This window comes from Crocuta crocuta, unplaced genomic scaffold, assembly GCF_008692635.1.
Source record: "Crocuta crocuta isolate KB4526 unplaced genomic scaffold, BGI_CrCroc_1.0 scaffold101, whole genome shotgun sequence".
In the NCBI taxonomy this organism is placed as follows: Eukaryota; Metazoa; Chordata; class Mammalia; order Carnivora; family Hyaenidae; genus Crocuta; species Crocuta crocuta.
Genome location: NW_027527956.1, coordinates 8689559 through 8707805, shown reverse-complemented (window position 1 = coordinate 8707805; position 18247 = coordinate 8689559). Strand labels below are relative to the sequence as shown.

The 18247-nt window shown below is 60.4% G+C and overlaps 1 protein-coding gene across 2 annotated transcripts in view; it reads right to left on the bottom strand.

Annotated features, from left to right (window-relative positions):
* CTDP1 (CTD phosphatase subunit 1) overlaps nt 1-18247 on the bottom strand; it is a 49824-nt gene that overhangs the window by 15343 nt on the left and 16234 nt on the right. For both annotated transcript variants that reach the window (XM_077752708.1, XM_077752707.1), the window contains exons 6-11: nt 17661-17751; nt 15882-16048; nt 13867-14838; nt 12577-12718; nt 11963-12166; nt 4576-4735 (exon numbers count right to left, since the gene is read on the bottom strand). In XM_077752708.1, the coding sequence (XP_077608834.1) occupies nt 4576-4735; nt 11963-12166; nt 12577-12718; nt 13867-14838; nt 15882-16048; nt 17661-17751 (1736 nt within the window). The remainder of the gene's footprint in view (nt 1-4575; nt 4736-11962; nt 12167-12576; nt 12719-13866; nt 14839-15881; nt 16049-17660; nt 17752-18247) is intronic.

Here is an 18247-nt window from a genome sequence, read left to right as displayed (position 1 = left end):
AAAGCCCCACTAGCACCGCTTGGTCTTCCTAGCTGCACGGGTGCCGACTTCCATGACTACCTTCTTTCCTCCTTCTCTCTCAAAGGAATTTTTTTCTTTTTAAAAAAGTGAGCCCTAGGCCCAACATGGGGCTCGAACTCACGATCCTGAGATCAAGAGCCACATGCTCTCCCAACTGAACTGGCCGGGTGCCCCCAGGGCCCTGCTGTTTGTTCGTGGATGTTGGCTGCAGACCTCATGGGGGCCGGGGGGCTCACCCACCTGGCCCAGCACCAGGCCGGTGCTAATCTGCTCCTCCTCCCTGTGCCTCTCAAGCGTGCGCTGGGGCACCATGGACTGGGCCTTTGGTTATTTACGGCTAATGCTTCATTTCCTTACTTATCTGACCCTAAGCGAATTTTGTCTTAAAGAATATTAAACTTTTAACTTTCAAAATAAATTGGACATTTTAACTTGAAGGGCAGCACTTTTCTATTTTGGAGCCATACCCACACATCACACCACAAAAACTGCTCATCAGCCTCGGAGCGGACAGTGAGGACTCCATTCTGCACTTTCGTCGTTTGTTTGCTTAAAACGAACACACGTGACGAATAAAGATCACCTGTGAGACACAAGGCGGTGACGCGGCAGGCACACCCGCGCGGGGACGCCGCGGGGACGCAGGACAGGGTGCCCCACCACCCTTACTGGTCCTGCTCTGGATAAAACACCACGAATGCATTCTTCACCAACCCACAAACAAAACTACAGCAGTGTCACAGACGTACCTGCAAGTGCCCCCAGCTGCCCCCCCAAGCTGGAGTCCCTGGGAGGTTCTGGGACTTCATCTCAACGTCTTGAAGCCAACGGACACGTGCCCATTTTACTCAGGATGTGTACTTGTGGCCAGAAGGGCAGGCTTGCCGTCCGGGGTGGGACGCTGCTCCTGACGCAGGGGCCCGCGCTGGCGTGTGCGGCCTCAGGCGGAGCCCCCAGCCAGCAGCGCCCCACCGTCGTGTGAACCCTCGCCCGGTGAAACGAGCGTAACTGTTCACATGGACGGACACTGGTGCGCCTGCCTCTTGTGGACTCTCAGGGTCATGTGGCTCCCGGGGACACTCGGTTAGCTTGGGTGGGACTGCCTTTAACGCCCCGACCAGCACGTCCATGGCTGACACCCCACTTCCACGTACAGGCGGGACACGAGGCATGCGACCACCAGACGTGCTGATCAGAAACAAACCTACAGGTTCCACAAAACCACGGCATCTGCACCACAAGGCTCACCGCCTCATGCGGACACGAAATTGCTGCCGCAGCGTGAACACGTGGGCGGGCACACCCGGCACGTCAGTGTGAACCACAGCACACGGCCAGGTCACTGAGCCTTGGAAGCGCTCTGCTGGGTAAACCAGGACACGCCAAGTACAGCCATTTGGCAGCACGCTAGAAACGCGTGCACAGCAGGCCCTCCCTTGTCCGTGCAGGCACGCTGCCCCCCGCCCCCCCCCCCGCCCCGGGGAGGCCTGAAGCCACACACGCGTTGACACGGTTCACGGTAACTGACGGTGAAGGCGGCCATCGCAGTGCCACACTGGTAAGCGCTGTGTCAACGCGGCCTCTTGCGTAGCTGCACCCGCCCTCCTCCTCGCGGGCTCCCGCAGGAAGGGACGGGACGGAGTGTGGGAGGTGCCACCGGGCTGCCGCTGACTCTCTGCTGCTGCGTGTGGAGTGCGGCGGGACCAAAGCTGCACAAAGGAGGCGTGGCTAAGGGCACTGCTGTGGTTTCAGGACCGTCTGGAAACAGTAACCGCAAGGTTCGGTCTCAGATCCTGGTTTGCAAGGAGGCTGGTCTGAAACGCCAGCCCGATGGCTGCTGCGTGACAAGGCGGGGCCTAGAGCACCTTGTCACCGGTGAGCTGTGCCTCCTGGTGACCTGAGCGGAGCTCCGGCAGCGGCACGAAGGGGGACAGAAGGAAGGGGACCGGGGCTGCTGGGGGCTGGAGGTGGCGCCTGGGCCCAGACAGGGCTCTGAGGGACCCCGCCTCGGCACACCCTGGCTGCAGAGTGCCTGTCCGTGCTGACGACAGGCTACCTGAAGGGCCCTCTCTAGTGGATTAAAGAAACACAACCACAGTGGGCTCTGAGTGCAGAGGGCAGCTCGGGGGCATCAGGACACGGTGTGGGTGGGCATGGGGACCTCAGGACGCGGCACCAGGGAGGAAGCTCCCGTTTCTCGTCACATTTCCTGGGACCCTTCACTTACTGCAGGGAGTAGGAGCCACCTGCGGGGTGCACGGAACGCGCCAGGGGATCTCAGGCAGATTTCACAGCTTCTAGAACCCAACCGTGTTTCAAGTAAACGTAGGCAAACGCCACACTAATGAACTGATACAAGAGATATTTTGTTACTCAGCTCAACATTCCTGATGAACCCAAGTACAAACGCACAGAAGGCACGCCGCTTCAGTCTCCAAGGCGCACCGACCTGTACGGAGCCCGGGATGACAGCGGAGCAGGAGTCCACCCCGAGTTACCCCAGGAGGGCCAGGGCCGCCAGAAACAACAGCGGCCCCACACGTCAGCGGCGGAAACGGGGCCCCCTCCTTTCACAAGTGGCTCCAGGGTTCGGGAAGCTTCCTGGGATTCTCTCCGAAGATTTGTTCCAGAATCTCTAGGAGCCTCACCCTCCCTTCCTTCCCTCTGCGCAGCTACGAAACCGGCGTGCGCGGCGCCTCCGTCACAGCTCCTCCCCTCGCCCGCCCTGCCCGCCTTCCCCATCGCAAGGCCAGGTCCGCGGGAGCGCAGCGCAGCTCACGAGACTCGGTGAGGCGGCTGCGGGCTCGGAGCGGGGCCCAGCCCAGGGTCCGCGGGGGCGGCATGTCTCTGACGCCCCGACGACGGTGACAGGGGCGCGAGCGGCAACGGGCATCTTCCGACACCTGGGTGTCCCTCCTGTCAGGGGCACACGCTGATCCAGGACGTCCCCGCCTGGCCTGGCACAAAGCTGCCGACACCACCCGGGCCCCCGGCAGCCAGGTGCTCAGGACGGTGCCTCCAGCCCTGGCCGTGTGCTGGCAGTGTCCCCGCCACACCACAGGCGCGGCCGTGCGCATGCACGTCCCTGCGGCCTCTGGCCGCCGAGCTTCCCCAGAAGCAGGGGTCCGGGAAGAGGGGTAGGGGCGGAGTGTCAGCGCCCGAGCGCGGCATCCGCCTCGCTGTGGGGCTCAGGGGTCACGGCCCTCTACTCCCACTGCAGCCTGGAGCTCACCAGCTCGGACGTGTGGGGCTGCTCTGGCCTTCGCCGCCTCCTACCGCAGGGGACTCGGATCTGAGGCGTGAAGGCTCATTTTTCTCTCTCTCAGAGTGACGGAAAGTTCCATTTGGCACTTTTATTTCACATGAAGATTCCAATCTCCCCTGATAGAAACTAGTGCCAAAGTTACCGTCATCGCCTAGCAGACTGGTCTGTGCATGTCTGCAGGGCGGCCAGGGGAGGCGCGTGCCGGCGCCCTCTGCCCCAGGTCTCTGTGAGGTCCACAACGTCCTAGATCAACAGTCTGGGCTTACAGATGAAAAAGCAGTGCTGAGAAAATTCTCCCGGAGAAAACACTTAGGAAACATCAGCAGAAAGCACGTACACCAGCCAAATATCCAGGCACGGCAGAGGGGAGACCCACACATTTGCGGACAGGGTCCAACACCGTGGGCAAACGGGGGTCTGCAGAGGACGAGGTGATTCGCTGTAATGTTCTGTATTAAACGTGACCGCCTACGTTTCCTGCTGAAGATAAACTAAAACACGCTTTCTACACGTGTGCCCTTCCAGCGGTGGCGAGGAGCACTGAGCACGCGTGGTGCCGGAGCAGACACTGAGGCTGCCGTGGGGCCAGCCAGCGCACGGCTTCCGTCCCAAGCAGAGGCCGGCCCGGCGCGACGTTCACTTGGACGCACAGCTTTCTGCACTGATGCTGCAGGAACCAGCTACAGACAAACGGAAACCCCAACGGGAGGGACCCCTGCCCCCCGTCAAGGGTACTGGCTGGCGCAGGAGAGCAGGGGCCACGGCGCCCAGGAGCCAGCGGGACTCAGGACAGGCTCATTTCTGAAGATGAGCCAGGAGCTCATCTTTTTGTAAGACGACAAACGGACTTACAAAATTGTCTGCGGTTTAGTGGTTTTGTCCCGAAAGGCAATCCCTACCATATTTAACCTCCAATTCAAAACGGACTCAGGACCATATTATTACCATTCCCACGCTTAAGCATCTGAAAAAACAAAAATTCCACTGTTGTCGCCCAAAACTATTTAGTGGCGTAATAACAAGATCCTACCATGAATTGCCGACTGTGACCTGTGCTTTAGAGCTGTGACCCGGGCAGAAGGTCATCTTGGGTCTCCTGCTGGGCAGTGCAGGCCACCAGCAGCCCTGGCACCCCTCCCCCCCCACCTCTGTGGGTCGCAGCCAGGCTTTCCAATGTTGCAGACGGCCTGATGCATCACCCTAAGCTGCACCAAATCTGCCAGTGGACGCATCCCCGGGCGAGCGCGGGCAGTGCGTGAGCGCAGTGGGTGCCCTGCCCCTGGCCTCACCTCCTTGTCCATGCTCTCCAGGTCCTCCTTACACAGCGTGTACAGAGGCATGGTCTCAGACATGCTGGGCTGTCGCTTCCTTCCGCCGGGGCCGGGCCGCTCCCCGCGTCGGGTGTCCGGCAGCTCCTGGGCGAGCATCTGCGGTGGCGGCTGAACCACTCTGAAACAAAGGTCACAGGGCCCTTGTGAGGAAAGGCTTCCAGGGCCGCCTGACATGGGCAGGTAACGAGCACAGAGAGCACGGAGTCGCGAGAGCCACATCGTCCCTCCACCGCCCTGTGTGCACTTCTCTCCGGCTGAGAGCAGACACCTCCTGTCCCCGCCGGCACGGCACCGCCACGTTTGGGTCCTTTGGCTCGGAGTGAAGGGCAAAATGTAAAGAGCTAGTGTCACTTCCCCAGAAAACAGCAAGAAAGGTACTTATCCTCAAAATAAAGTCGAGCAAGCTGTAAGATTTTAAAAATACTAAACCAACCCAGCATGTCTCTCTATTCCTTCTTCAGAACAGAAGGAACATGCTGGCAAAGTGGAGTGATGGGCTGTGCGGGGCTGAAGTCGGTGTGCCGTCCACCCAGGGACTGGAGAACATGACCCGGCACTCGTCTGCACAGTTATGTCCATCAACCACATATGAACATGAGAGACCAGTGAGCGCTTCCAGAATGTTCTTCCCCGGAGCCGGTCCCATGCCGGGCCCCGCAGTCTCTCACGGCACCCTTGGCACACGCACCCGTGTCGGCGGCAGGCCCGGAGCACACACGACAGGCGGGCCACGGCCCGAGACGGGCAGGAGGACGCTCTGCCCCCTGCCCCCCGAACACACCCGCTCCCCCAGACCCCGACGACGCGGCAGAACCTCCCGACTTTGAGGAGGACGCGGGTACGAAGTCTAAACCACAACACGGACAAGCACCAGCCATGTGTCTAATGAAAGGGGGACTTCAAGGGACAGACACGGGGACCCGTGCTGCGCCGTCCTGACACGCGAGCCTCGCCAGTGCCGTCCACACCGCGCCCCGCCCGCCCCGCAGCCACGGCCCCTGGGCCGACCACGGGACACAGCCACTCATCTTCTTACTGAAAGCAGCCATGCCACAGTCTCCCTTCGGAAAAGCGGTTGCAGTTTTAACCAAACGTGACACGTGGACAAACGAAGCGCTGGAGGGAGAGCTGGTGCCCAGGGCGTGAGGGCCAGCCCACTTCCGGGGCGCTGTCCCTCACAAGGGGGCGAGTCTCTTCATCACGTAAGATGCCGAATCGGCCACTAAGTCAAGGGCCCCCAGTGCCCCTCGGGGTGTCTCCCGACCCCAAGGATAGGCCACATGGGAGGAGGCAGAGTTTCTTCCTGTGTCTCTATCAGAGGGCGGAAACAGGCGGTGCAGAGGCCAGAGAGAGTCACAAGAAGTGCAAAAAAGCCATTCCTCTCGTTACACGTGTGAACGAGTATCTCCCAGATGGCTCAGTTCGACGTCTAACGTGGCGAGCTCTGTGGACGAACCCCCAGGGCGGAGAGCTCCCTCTTCCCGACTCCTGCAGGCCCCCACACCGTGCTGCTTGCACAGCTCCCCAAAACGGGACCGTAAATGCGTGAGGAAATAAAACACAGAAGACTCACGGTCCGTTTTGAATCACAAGCGGACTTCCACCCCCAGGAAGGCAGCTGGGCCTCTGCCACACTCCTGGGGCGCCAGTGGAGACCCCACCTGCAGGGTTGACGGCAGAGGGCAGGAGCCAGCAACGCGGAACACCAGCGAGCAGACCCCAAGCCCGAAGACTGGCCTGCTCTCTCCAGGAGAAGCCCACAGCAGGGCCCCTCCAGTCACTGCTCCCCTGGGCCGGCCTACGTTGCAAACCACACCCCCTCACTGGTCTGAGACAGCTCAGAGTGGGGGTCAGGCTCTTCCTCCCACCCAGCCGGTCACGAGCACCCCCCACTATGCAGTGTCCGTGGAGACTCTGCTGGGTGGGGGCCTGGACCCCCCCCGAGACTCCCACCCCAGGCTGGGAGGTGTCAGGGTCAGATGTCCACCGTCACCTGGGGTGGTAACATGAACACCCACCACCCTGTGTCTGCGGTGACCTGGGGGCAGCCGGCGACCCCTCGGCCTGGGAGCAGCGACGGCCCCAGGCTCCCCACCCAGGGACAGGTGCCTCCACCACGCTGCCGGAGCAGAGCTGGAGTGAGGCGGCCTAGCACAAGGACTGAGTAAGGTCCCGGCTCTCACCATGTGCTGTGAGACCGTCCAGGCTTCAACCACCCGCGGGGCACCTGGTGGCTTAGTCGGGTAAGCCTGACTCTTGGTTTCGGCTCAGGTCCTGATCTCATGGCTCATGGGATCGAGCTCCTCATCAGGCTCTGTCTGGGCTAACAGCTTGGAGCCTGCTTGGGATTCTCTCTCTCTCTCTCTCTCTCTCTCTCAAATAGACAAAAAAAAAAANAAAAAAAAAAAAAAAAAAAAAAAAAAAAAGAAAAGAAAAGAAAAGAAAACCACTCGTCCTACCAGGAACAGAAAGCCCTCGGGCTGCAGGAGGAGAGCCAGCAGAGGCGCACTCACGGGCACGGGGGAGAGCGCCCTGTAGAGGACGCTTCCACGCGACGCCAAGCACTGGTGACCGGCCTGGGAGAGCAGAGGGCCTGGCACGGCGGCAGCATTCATTCATCAGAATGAACACGTGATGATAACCGAAAATTTAAAACTGCACTGGATGGGCTCCAAGTCACAGTGAAGGGGACAGAGCCGGAAAGCACAGGAGAAATGGCTCCTATGCGTCAGGAAGAAGACAGACTGAGAAGCGAGAAAGAATGAGCCTTAAGAACACAGGACTCAGTACTTGTGTCCAGGAGCCCAGAATGGGGACAGAGCTGGAAAAGTCCTCAGAGAACAGGGCTGGAAACATCCTAAACTTGGCAAAAGGCATTAAACGTTCAGATTCAAGAAGCCTAAGTGGATCCAAAAAGGACAAACCTCCAAATCCACAAAAAGACGCTTTGTTGTCAAACTTACTATTCAAGACAAGGAAGAAAGTCTTGAAAGCGGAGAGAAATGTTACTCAGCCAGCAAGAGAAACAATTCGAATGACAGGCCAAAGACAAAAAACCATGCGGTATCAGTACAGACAAGGCATCTGGAAAAAATACCCATTCAGGATAAAAACTCTCAGAAAAATGGGAAGAGAGAGAACTTCCCCAGTTTGGTAAAAAGCATCCACAGAAAACCTACAGCCCACATCATACTTGAAGGTGAAAAATGGAATGTTTTCACCTTAAGATCAAGGAAAAGCCAAAATGTGCACAGATCGAGGGACCGGGGGGGAATCCAGAACAGGCCTGCACGGGCGACCCCCGACACACAACTCAGGGCTGGGTGGGAGCAAACCCGATCCCACCCCAAAATCCCACACCCTGTGCAGAAACTCAGGGTGCATCATGGCCTCAAGTATGAAACGAACAGCTAAGAAACTGCCAGAACAAGACACAAAACTTCGGGACAGCGCGTCCCTGGAGGGCACGCACCGGTCGAGTGGCTGCAGTGACAAACGGCGCCTACACCAAGGGCCGGCAGCGGCGGGGGGGACGGGCCCCTCCTTCCCCTCAGCTGGGACGAGGGCACCGCCACCCGTGAATAAAACCACAGGTGGCACACAGCTCAGCACCTGCACCCTGGGCATCGGTGCTGGCGACGCGGACGTGGACACCAAGGTTGGGAGCACCCTCCTGGCGGCACCCGGGGCTGGACACACGCCTGCTGTCATCCTCAGCAGGACGCTGCTCGGCTGTGAGACGGGAAAGCCAGCAATGCGGCGGCAGTGGAGACGGAGGCCCTGCACCGCACCGAGCGGGGGCCACGTACCCCGGGGAGGGGCGGGGAGCGGGTGGAAGCGAGAGGGGCATCAGGAGCCCTGCCGGCGGGGTTCTGACCACGAGAGAACCATGGCCGGATGTCTGTGAGATGGGCCCGCAGGTCTGCAAAGACGCCACCGCCAGGCACCCTGGCTGAAGGGCACAGGGGCCGCTCCGCGTCTCTGACAACTGCCTGCGGGTCAGCGGCTCATACCACGACGTCCAACGCACCCCCCAAACGCTCACAACTAGTAGCACAAAGTAATTCTGAGTTCGGTCCTCCGTCCCCAGGGCAGGAGGGAAGTTCCGACGGACAGCTCGGCAAGCACCTTGCTCCTCTGTGGTCCCGGCTGCTTCACCCCTGCCCCAGACCGGGACTGCCCTTCACCGCCACTTGCGCCACGGGCCTCGCCGGGGAAGCCCGAGGCGGATGCACCCAGCGACCGGGACGAGCCTATCTTACCCCACGCTGTCCCCGAGTGCTCCGCGCACGAGCATCTCATGGGGAAGAAACGCCCTCATGAACACGCGGGATGGCGGGAGAGCCCCAAGGAGCTATGACCTTGAGTCAGGTCCCCAGCCCTGACCCAGAAACATCAAAGCAAGGAGGACGGACACACTCACAATCCTCGGGGTCTCAGTCAGACAAGCGCACGGAGCAGCGTCCGCGCCCACAGCCCCAGGTGCCCCGTCACAATGGGGTCCTCACAGGGTTCCAGGCTCGGAATGGCGCCGAGCCACCGTTCTCGGGCCCTCCATCCCGCGGCCCTCGACACACAGCTGCAGGGGCCCCGTGGCCCACAGTCCCATCTGCGAGGACTGGGGGTGGAGGTGCCCGGGTGGCCGCGGGCACACAGGAGGATCACAGACACAGGTGTGTGGGGCACAACATGAACTCACACACACAGGTCTCAATGGAAAGGAAGCCCTTACTCTACGGCCACAAAGATGAAACAACGCACGGGGTCTCACAAATGCTCGTGTGCCGGGCCCCTCCTGTTCGTCTTTCCTCTGTGGCTGAGATGGGCATCACCTTCCTCATGTAAACGGGTCATCTCATCAATTCCGTAAACGGATCTATCAATAAATTCTACCAACGTTCGTTACATTTAGAATGTATAGTTTCCTACACACGAAAAAAAAATGCAGTAAACACAAGACGACAAGAGTTACCTAAAAAAAGCCTCACGGGCCCCTGATGGCATCACCACAGCGATGGTGCTTCCCACCACCCTTCCCTGATTAATAGGATTTAACCGTCCCTGTTAGTAATCCTATAGACGGTCATTAGACACTGACACAGACTGGCAATAATGCAATTAACGGTTGGTAGAAATCACACTTCCAACTTCAAAAAAGAAGAAAATTTCACCAACAAGAGCCACCTCCGAATAAACTACAGCTCAGCATGTCTTCCTCCCAAAGGACGGAGTCAAAGCGCAGGTTTTCAGTCCTGGGAACCTGCTCACATACACCACACACACGTGAGAACGGGCGGGCGGCTGTGTGCTGCTCGACCGTCAGTGTTCCCTGTAACAGAGCAGTGCCCTCCCTGACTCACGTCCATGCCCACCTCTAGTGCTCCCACAACACCCAACTACCACTCGTCCCGCAGCCCGGAAGCCCTGGTGTGCCTCCACTGATCTCGAGCAAGGCTGGATAATCCCCAAACCGTCCTGAACCTAAGTCTGAAACATTCCAACGTTTGTTCTTACAATTAACTCAAAAATTTGTTACACCTGACTCGGGACCACCAGCTGCCCAGGGTGCAGGGGACATACCACCCCTTGCTGCCCTTTGCAGATCAGCCACCTTGGCTGAGCCTGGCAGTGGGGACATCGACACAGAGGGTCACAGCACTGCCTGTGAAGAAAGATAAGAAGCTAGGGGACACCCCAGTGTCGTCCCCCTCACCTCACCGACTCAGGCACAGGGCCCAGACGCCCACCTTCCCGCCTACCACGTGCCTGTCCACCGCTCCCCAGCGTCCTGCACCCGCATGCGCGGTATGGGCTCTGACACTCGCTGGGCACATCTCAGAACCAAGACTCAACACTGTTGCTTCAAAATCTCTGTCCCAAGTCCCAGCTGTGCTGACAGCTTCGAAGCCCAACCTCTGCCCCCAGGGCCCCTGTGCTTGGCTTTGCTCCACAAACTGGGCCACTGTGTTGGGGCCTCCAACCACAGCTTCCATGACTGTCCGTGGTCAGCAGGATGATCGGCCCAGTAAGAGGCGGCCCACAGCACGCTCCAGGGCACGTGCCCCAGGGGAGACGCCGGCTAAGGGGACACAGAACTGCCTATGCTCCCTGAGCAGGGCAAGCGCACTGGGTCCTGTGACCTGCCGGGCAACACGCAGATCACCACCGGTAAGCGGTCTGCCGGCCGGCCACACGGAGGCCTGCTCTCCTGGCCCACCCCGTTCCTGTCCTGGCCTCTGCCTGCGCCCTGTCCCTAGCGCTGCATTGGGCTGAGGCTCCCCTCACGCTGCCCCTGACAGTTCTGGGCCCACACGTTCCTCATGCCACACTGGCCTCCCAAACTGGGGCCACAGCCCGTTTGCGCGTCTCACCACCTCTGACCAGAACTCTGTTGGAAACACCTCTAAAATCTCCGCCAGCCCTGTTCTTGTTTTCTAGGCCTCCTGGGCCCCAGTGTCCACCTCGGACCTCACAGGAGGGGCTCCCACTCCCTCTGCAGACTTGCACCCACACGGCTGAGCCCAACACCTCCCTCCTCAGAGCCGCAACGTCGGCCTAACCCCCAAGGCCCTGTGGGCCCCACCCCACCGTCCTGCACTCCCGTTTGGCTCCTTTCAAACGGAGGGACTGCAGAACTGGGGTGAGCTCTCCATCTTAGCAGTAAAAATGAACACTTGCAACACACAAGGCGTGCTGGCGGACCCAGAACGTGTCCTGACTCTTCAAGGTTAAGACAGGGGAGTGCAGGGGCGCCTGGGTGGCTCAGTCGGTTGAGTGTCCAACCTGGGCTCAAGTCATGATCTTGTGGTTTGTGAGTTTGGGCCCTGCATCGGGCTCTGTGCTGACAGCTCAGAGTCTGGAGCCTGCTTCGGATTCCGTGTCTCCCTTTCTCTGCCCCTCCCCCGTTCATACTCTGTCTCTCAAAAATAAATAAATGTTAAAAAAAGAAAAAAAAAAAAGAGGAGCAGAGGATGGACCGGGCAGAGCTGACCCCTCCTCCCTCGGCGTGGGGCAGGGGTAGGTGAGCCCACATCAGGGCGCGGATCCAGTCTGCAGGCGAACAGCCCGCTGGAGACAGCGCCCAGCAAGCCGAGAGCGTGTCTGGGCCGTGCAGGCCATCTCACTGGCCAGACCCGGACCTGTTCCAGGGTCGGGGACCAAGACGGGACAGACTGTGCAAGAGGCCGACGCCGAAGCAGGCGAGCCCAGCCCCCGCAGGACAGAGCAAGCCCCGACTTCACGTCCCGTCAGCAGCAGCACCACTTCAGTCTGCTCTCGGTTTGTGCACAGTCTGAGGGGCTCAGGGGGCTCCTGCCACCGCACAACGGCTCCCAGGCTCCCATACCTGAAGGAGGAGTGCTCCGCATGGACCGGCAGGGAGCCGGGGGGCCCTGGGCCCACAGCACCTTTCCGGATGAGCTTGCCCGTGTTGGCATCATAGATGCGAACTTCCGGCCCAGACGGGGCCCTGGGATGGACGGGTGTCGGGTGGAACAGGGCAGTGGGGAGCGCGCCCTGCCTGTCAGGGAAGGCCGCGGGGCCATCCTCCCTGTGGGACCAGAACAAGTGCCGTGAGAAAGTGCTGGAACAGACCACACACCCAGCAACCGCTGCTTGGCCCGACTGCAAGCAAAAGCCTGTGCAGATAAAGACAGCCAGTGAGTGCCCCGTGCCATTCCCCCTGACCCCGATCCCCCCCCCACACCCGCTTCCCAACTTTACCCGGGGAAACAGGCTCAGAGAGTAGGCGGCGTTTCTCAGGCTGTGCTAAACAAGACGGGCCCTCCCCCCGGAAAACGCACGGAACGGCTGGAAGGCTCCCACCACCGGCCCCGACACTGCCCCCCGCCTCCCTGTGGGACCTAAGCCAGAGAGTGTCGGGGCTGGAAGCACTGGCGACCCCGGCCTGGGTCGCGGGGACCCCGGGGGAGCAGGGGCGGCGGCGGGGGCGGCACTTACCTCTGGGCCCGGCTGCAGTCGGCCCTGAGCGGGAACAGCTGCTCCTCCACCCGGTCCCAGCGCTCCAGGCAGCTCCACAGCCAGTCGGGGTTGACCACGTGCAGCTGCCCGCACTCCTGGGCCTGGCGCACCTTCTCTGTGCCTGCGGGAACACGGTCTGTCAGTTCGGCCTGGGCCGCGGGCGAGGGCTCCATCTGTGTGTCTGAAACCCGGCTCCTCACTGTCTGGCATGCCCCAGGAAGCAGGGCCCCACCGTGGGGCTTGCCTGGTGCCCACCTGCCTCTGTGCGAAGTCTCCCGCTGCCTGTGACCCACGCCAGCTGTCCAAGATCTCTTCCCCGAGACGGTTCACTAGGTGTGTGCAAATGCCCCGGCCTGTTGCTGCCCAGAGGCCCTTCCTGCCACTTCTCTCGGCTTCTTTGCTNCCCCAGGTAGTACAGGCACAGCGGGCTGGGGATGGACAGGCCAAGTGCGGGCTGGGAGGGAGGTACAAGGACATCTCCCGACGTGCATGCAGCTGTGTCCGTGGCAAGGCGAACCCTCGGCGGGGCGCCCAGGTGGGGGTTCTGGGCTGGCTGCGCACGCGGGGTGCCAAGGGCTGCCGCGAGCCCACCGCCCTCCCAGTCAGTGTCTCCCAACGCTTCACACCAACACAGGGCTTCTACTGCCCCTTTCTGCGACTGTCAAACAGGCTGTGACGCGCAGGGACGCAGCTGGCCTGGAGCAGTGGGGTGTCTCTGCTCAGAAAACAGCACCCAGAGGCCTGTGAGGACCACGCAGAATCAGTAACGGCGGCGTTTTGAGCAGCGGTTCTTCCTGACTCGCCTGTGGCCAGGTAGCTACTTCCTTGGCTGAAATCCTTGCAGCCTGAGTGTTGGAGGGGGACTTTCCTACAATGACTTCACTTTCCTGGTTCTGAGCCCTTTCGACGTACTTGGTTCTCCCGGATCCCGTGTCTGGTTTTCAAACCCCGAGGCCTAGCCGCTCTCTCAGTCACTGCACCGAGCACCTGGACATCTACCTGGGCTCCGTCGTGCCCACCTGGCCCCTGAGTGCCACCCCAGCCGGAGGGAGGAGCCCGACCACAGGGGGCGGGTGGCGGTGGCCAGGAGATGCGGGCGCACGCACGCGCCCACACGAAGCCACGCGGGGACAAACTTCTGAAAATTCCCCACGAGACGAGCAGACGTGCCCATTCGAAGAGCAGCCGCGCAAGGTCAGTGCAGACACACCCGGCACCAGGGGCAGAGGGGCCCGCCCCACGGGCAGCACTGAGGGCGGGGGCGCGTACCTGCCCTGGCCGCGATCAGGTGGGTGGCCCTGTCAGGGTCGTCGGGGTCCAGCACCAGCTGAGTGAGGATCTTGGCGCCGAGGGCCGTGGCGTGGTAATGCTCCCGCGTCTTCTCGATGGGGAAATTTGTGGGATGCAGCCCGCTAAATATGATGGCCACGTCTGCCAGCACCCTGCTCTTGAGCTCCGGGACGATCTTGCGAATGTCGGGGGGCTCGGGGCTGTCCCCGCGGAGGTAGCGGTCGTACTTGGCGTAGTAGTCGGAGTGCACTCGGGCGAGGATCTCCTCCAGGTGGACCAGGTGGTCGTCTTCATCTGTGTCCTCCTCCTCTTCCTCCTCCTCCACGCTCTGATCCAGGGACTCGCCCGCGGTGATGCCCGACTGCTCGCTGTTCTGCGACTCGGTCTCGGCCTCCTTCCGGTCGGCAGAGCCGCCGCCCAGCCCACAGAGGCCGTCCCGCTCGTCCTCCTCCTGCGCGTCCAGGTGCTCGCCTGGGGCCGGCTCTCCGCACGGACTCGCCCCGCCCAGACCAGCAGGGCCCCCCCGCTGGGCCACTCTCCCTGAATCTCGTGGGCCCTGAGGTCTTTCCAGGCCCCTCCTCTCCCCACTTTCTCCATCAGAGGACGACTGGGCCTCCGACTCGCTGTCACTGGAAAGGTCAAAGTCCAGCTCACCGCCCGCCGTGCCCTGAGTGGGCCGCTTTTCTGGCAATGCCCGGCCATGCGGCTGAGCACCTGTGGGGGGGCCCCTGCCCTCAGCCAAGGGGCCACGGGGGGCGGGCCGGGCGCCTCTGTCCTCCTCCGGCCCAGGCAGAGGCCAGTCCCCCCGCGGAGAGATGCCCCCGTTGAGCTCCCTCGCAGGCTTCCCAAGGCCGTTACTTTGCTCGACCCCAGAAATCTGCCGTCCCTCCTCGGTCTCCCTGACGGACGCAGCATGTTCCGTGACATCGGCAGCTTTGGAAGGCTGGTTCGCTACGGGGGCACACAAAAGGAAAGGGGACCAGCGTTTAACGGTCGCTTGTTAGAGCAACGGCAGTGCTGCCGCACGGCTGCTCTCACCGCGCCCCCAGCCTGGGACACACAGTGGGTAGTTGAGGTCTGACCATCTAGACACAGATGGTCACTTGGTTTTGGTTTCTTGCAATGGTTTAAAAATGTACAGAACACTCCTGGTTTCCATGCTGTAGGGGGGACGGCCCAGGGAGGCAGCCCCTGCCCTGCTCTGGCTGCACCAACCCATCCATCCCCTGGAGGGACACCCTCAGGTCCCACTTTCTCCCGGTCTGGGCCTCCAGCATCACTGCACACCTCAGAACATCTTGTTTATGAACTAAACGTCATCAGAAATACCTCAAACCTTCTCCAGACAGACACTGGCTTCAAGCTCACCAGACAGGCGAACCCACGTGGCACCCTGCAGCTCCAGGCCAGGGCCCAGCGCCACCCACCAATGAGCCGGAGCTGCAATGACCCACAGCTTGCTCTTCCGAGGACCGCGGTGGCTAAATTCCCAGTGTCCCGCTGGTCTTTTCAGAAACTAGGAGGGGCGTCTGGGTGTCTCAGTCAGTTGAGCATCTGACTCCTGACTTTGGCTCAGGTCACGATCTCTGAGGTTTGTGGGTTCAAGCACCAATTCAGGATCCGTGCTGACAGCATGGAGTCTGTTTGGGATTCTCTGTATCTCTCTCTCTGCCCCTCCCCCGCTCACAATCTCTCTCTTTCCCTCTCAAAAGTAAATAAATTAAAATATTTTTTTAAAAAAGAGAACTAGGATAACAGGCAGGACTCAGATGTACTAAATTAAGCAAATTCCTTAACCTTCACTCAATCAGGAAAATACTTGGGTTAGTACTGTTAAAAAACAAACAAACCCCAAGTGGAAACCAAACAGTGGTGTGGTTGCTGGTCTCTAACCACTGAAGTACCAATGACAACAAAGTGAACCTGGGACCCACTGCAGCCGCGGCAGGGACGTCTGAGCACGCTGCTCCTCTGCCGACCAGAAGGTCACCCACCTCTCCTCCTCGCCTGTGGCTCCCGCGACCCAGGGGGAGCATTGATGTCTCCTGTGCCCTGGAAGTAGACGTATTTCTTTACGGTTATCAGGTTGGGGGCGAACTTCCACACATCTTCCCGATCATCAATAATGCACACCATGGAGTCTCCGCAGGGAAAGAGATTTCTAGGAGTAAAAATGCACCAGAACTAACACACTTTACGAAGAATAATGAGTCACGATAATCTTTTATAGTAGCCAACAGGTCACAGAGTAATCAGAAACAGATGGAAATCACACTGCAGGGACTTTGGTTTAGCTCCTATTTAAAACTCTCAAGCTTCCAGACGAAGTCACACCACAATAGCTGCACTTCCCCCACTGCCTGTGACACTGGTCAAGGGGGAGCCGGCACTCTCCCTGTGGGGCCACAGCGCAGAGAGGTTAGCGTTGGGAGGCTGTGCCCCCATCCTGGGCAGCCGGCACCGACGGCCACAAACACATTTACAGTCACAGGTTAAGAGGCCTGCGGCCAGCGTGCTCCTGCCCCTCCCAGGGAAAGGTTTCCGGAAGAAGGCCGGAGGGCATGACCTTACAGCTCTGCTTTCTGAGACGGTCCCTGCAGCGCACCCGAACGGTTTCTCCCTGAGTCCAGAAACGCTGTCAGAACGTACGGGGCCAGCAGAGATGCTGCCCTGGTGCCCTCACGCAGCTGTGTAAGATTCCATTTCTGTCCACCTTTCTGAGCTGTGGACAGGCTTGTAGGACTCAACATTCACAGTGAATTTGTTCTCGGATCTGGAAACAAACTCAGGAGGACCACCTGACACCACCAGGTTCTCTAGCAGCCGCGGCCACGACTACCCAGACGCGCAGGTTCCTGTGTCTGAAATGATCACTACTACTCGCGGTCTGCTTCCCACAGGTAAACAGCAGGCAGGCAGCTAAAGTAACTAGAGTGGCGCTTTCTGGCACCTTGAACTCCACATGAGGGAGATGAAAACTGGAAAGGGAGACCCAGCTGCCTGTGCCTCCGTGACTGTGACCGACAGCACGTGACAGTCACGTCCTCCCTCTCCGTCAGTGTGACGCTAACTAGCGAACACGTCGGTTTCCTCCCCTGGCTCCTAAGGCCCCAGATCGGGCTGCGCGCGTGCGAGACACAGGAACCTCCCGCGAGGACGCCGGCAGCGGCGGGAGCCCCAGGCCTCTGTGCTACTGCCCAGGTGTCCTCAGGAAGCAACGAGTCACAGCTGATATAGTAGCACGATTGGGGGAGGGGAAGGGCTCCCTTTTTGGGGAGAAACAGGGCAAGTCCTGAAATGTCCAGGAGCCTTTGGAGGGGGTGGGAGCACCTGCTGTAAGAGCACAGGGCGGGACAGGCAGGGGCCCACGGAGGTGACAGGGAGAGGTGGGAACGGGACTCCAGATGTGAGGAAGAGCCAGTGGGACCCACAGCACGCAGGCCCCTAAGAGCACACGAGCCTGGCACACCAGCACCCCTCCTCCCGGGCCGCGGCACCCGGGGGTGGGGGGGGGGGGCCCATGGCCCCCTTGCTTGTCACCACCCTGTCCCTCCTGTCCCTCAGCGACCCTCCCCAGCTGACCCCCACCCCTAAGCCCACCTCTGCCCAGATGCCTGGGGAGCGGGGGCAGGCAGGGGTGTGGTGGGAAGAGCAGGCTGAGTGCCGGGGCGGGGGCACAGGGAGGCGGAACAGGCCCAGAACCAGGGGTCTGCGGCTCTTCCTGCTGGAAACTGCTCCGTGAGCGCCGGAGAGGCATGCGGCCAGGCACGTACCTCAGGTTCCCTGTTTTAGAGAACGGGTCGATACATTCATCCCTCGATAATATTCGATGTGAGAAAAGCTTCTTCTCAGGGTCCAAAAAGCCTTTGGAAAGAAAACAAAATGAAGGTCAGACACGTGAGCCGCGGTGCCCTGCTCTGCACACGGTGAAGCCCCTGCCGATTCTGACGGGAGCAGGGACCCAAAGCTTCGCACGGACACCGACCGCCGTTCTCTTTCCTGGCAGCACTGATCCACGTGGCTCCTTTTAACGTGTTTAAAGGCACGTGTTTGCTGAACACTTATTGGATCTAACATTACCTGGAACTTGGCTGGGAACGGAGGATGAGCACCACCCAGTAGCACGCCCGAGGGAAGCCTGGGGTGCACGGGGGCGACAAACACATGAACACAGTCCCACGACGTACGAGGGGCCAGCACCCAAAATTCCAGTGGTGCCCTGTGTGCAGCTGCCCCGGGCCCTCAGCTGTTCGCGGAGCGGGGAGCCAGGCGCCAGGCAGCCTCACGCTCACTCTGGTGAGATGGCCACGCCTCTGGAGACACCTGCAGGTATGTCCCCGCAGCGCTGTGAACGCAGGCA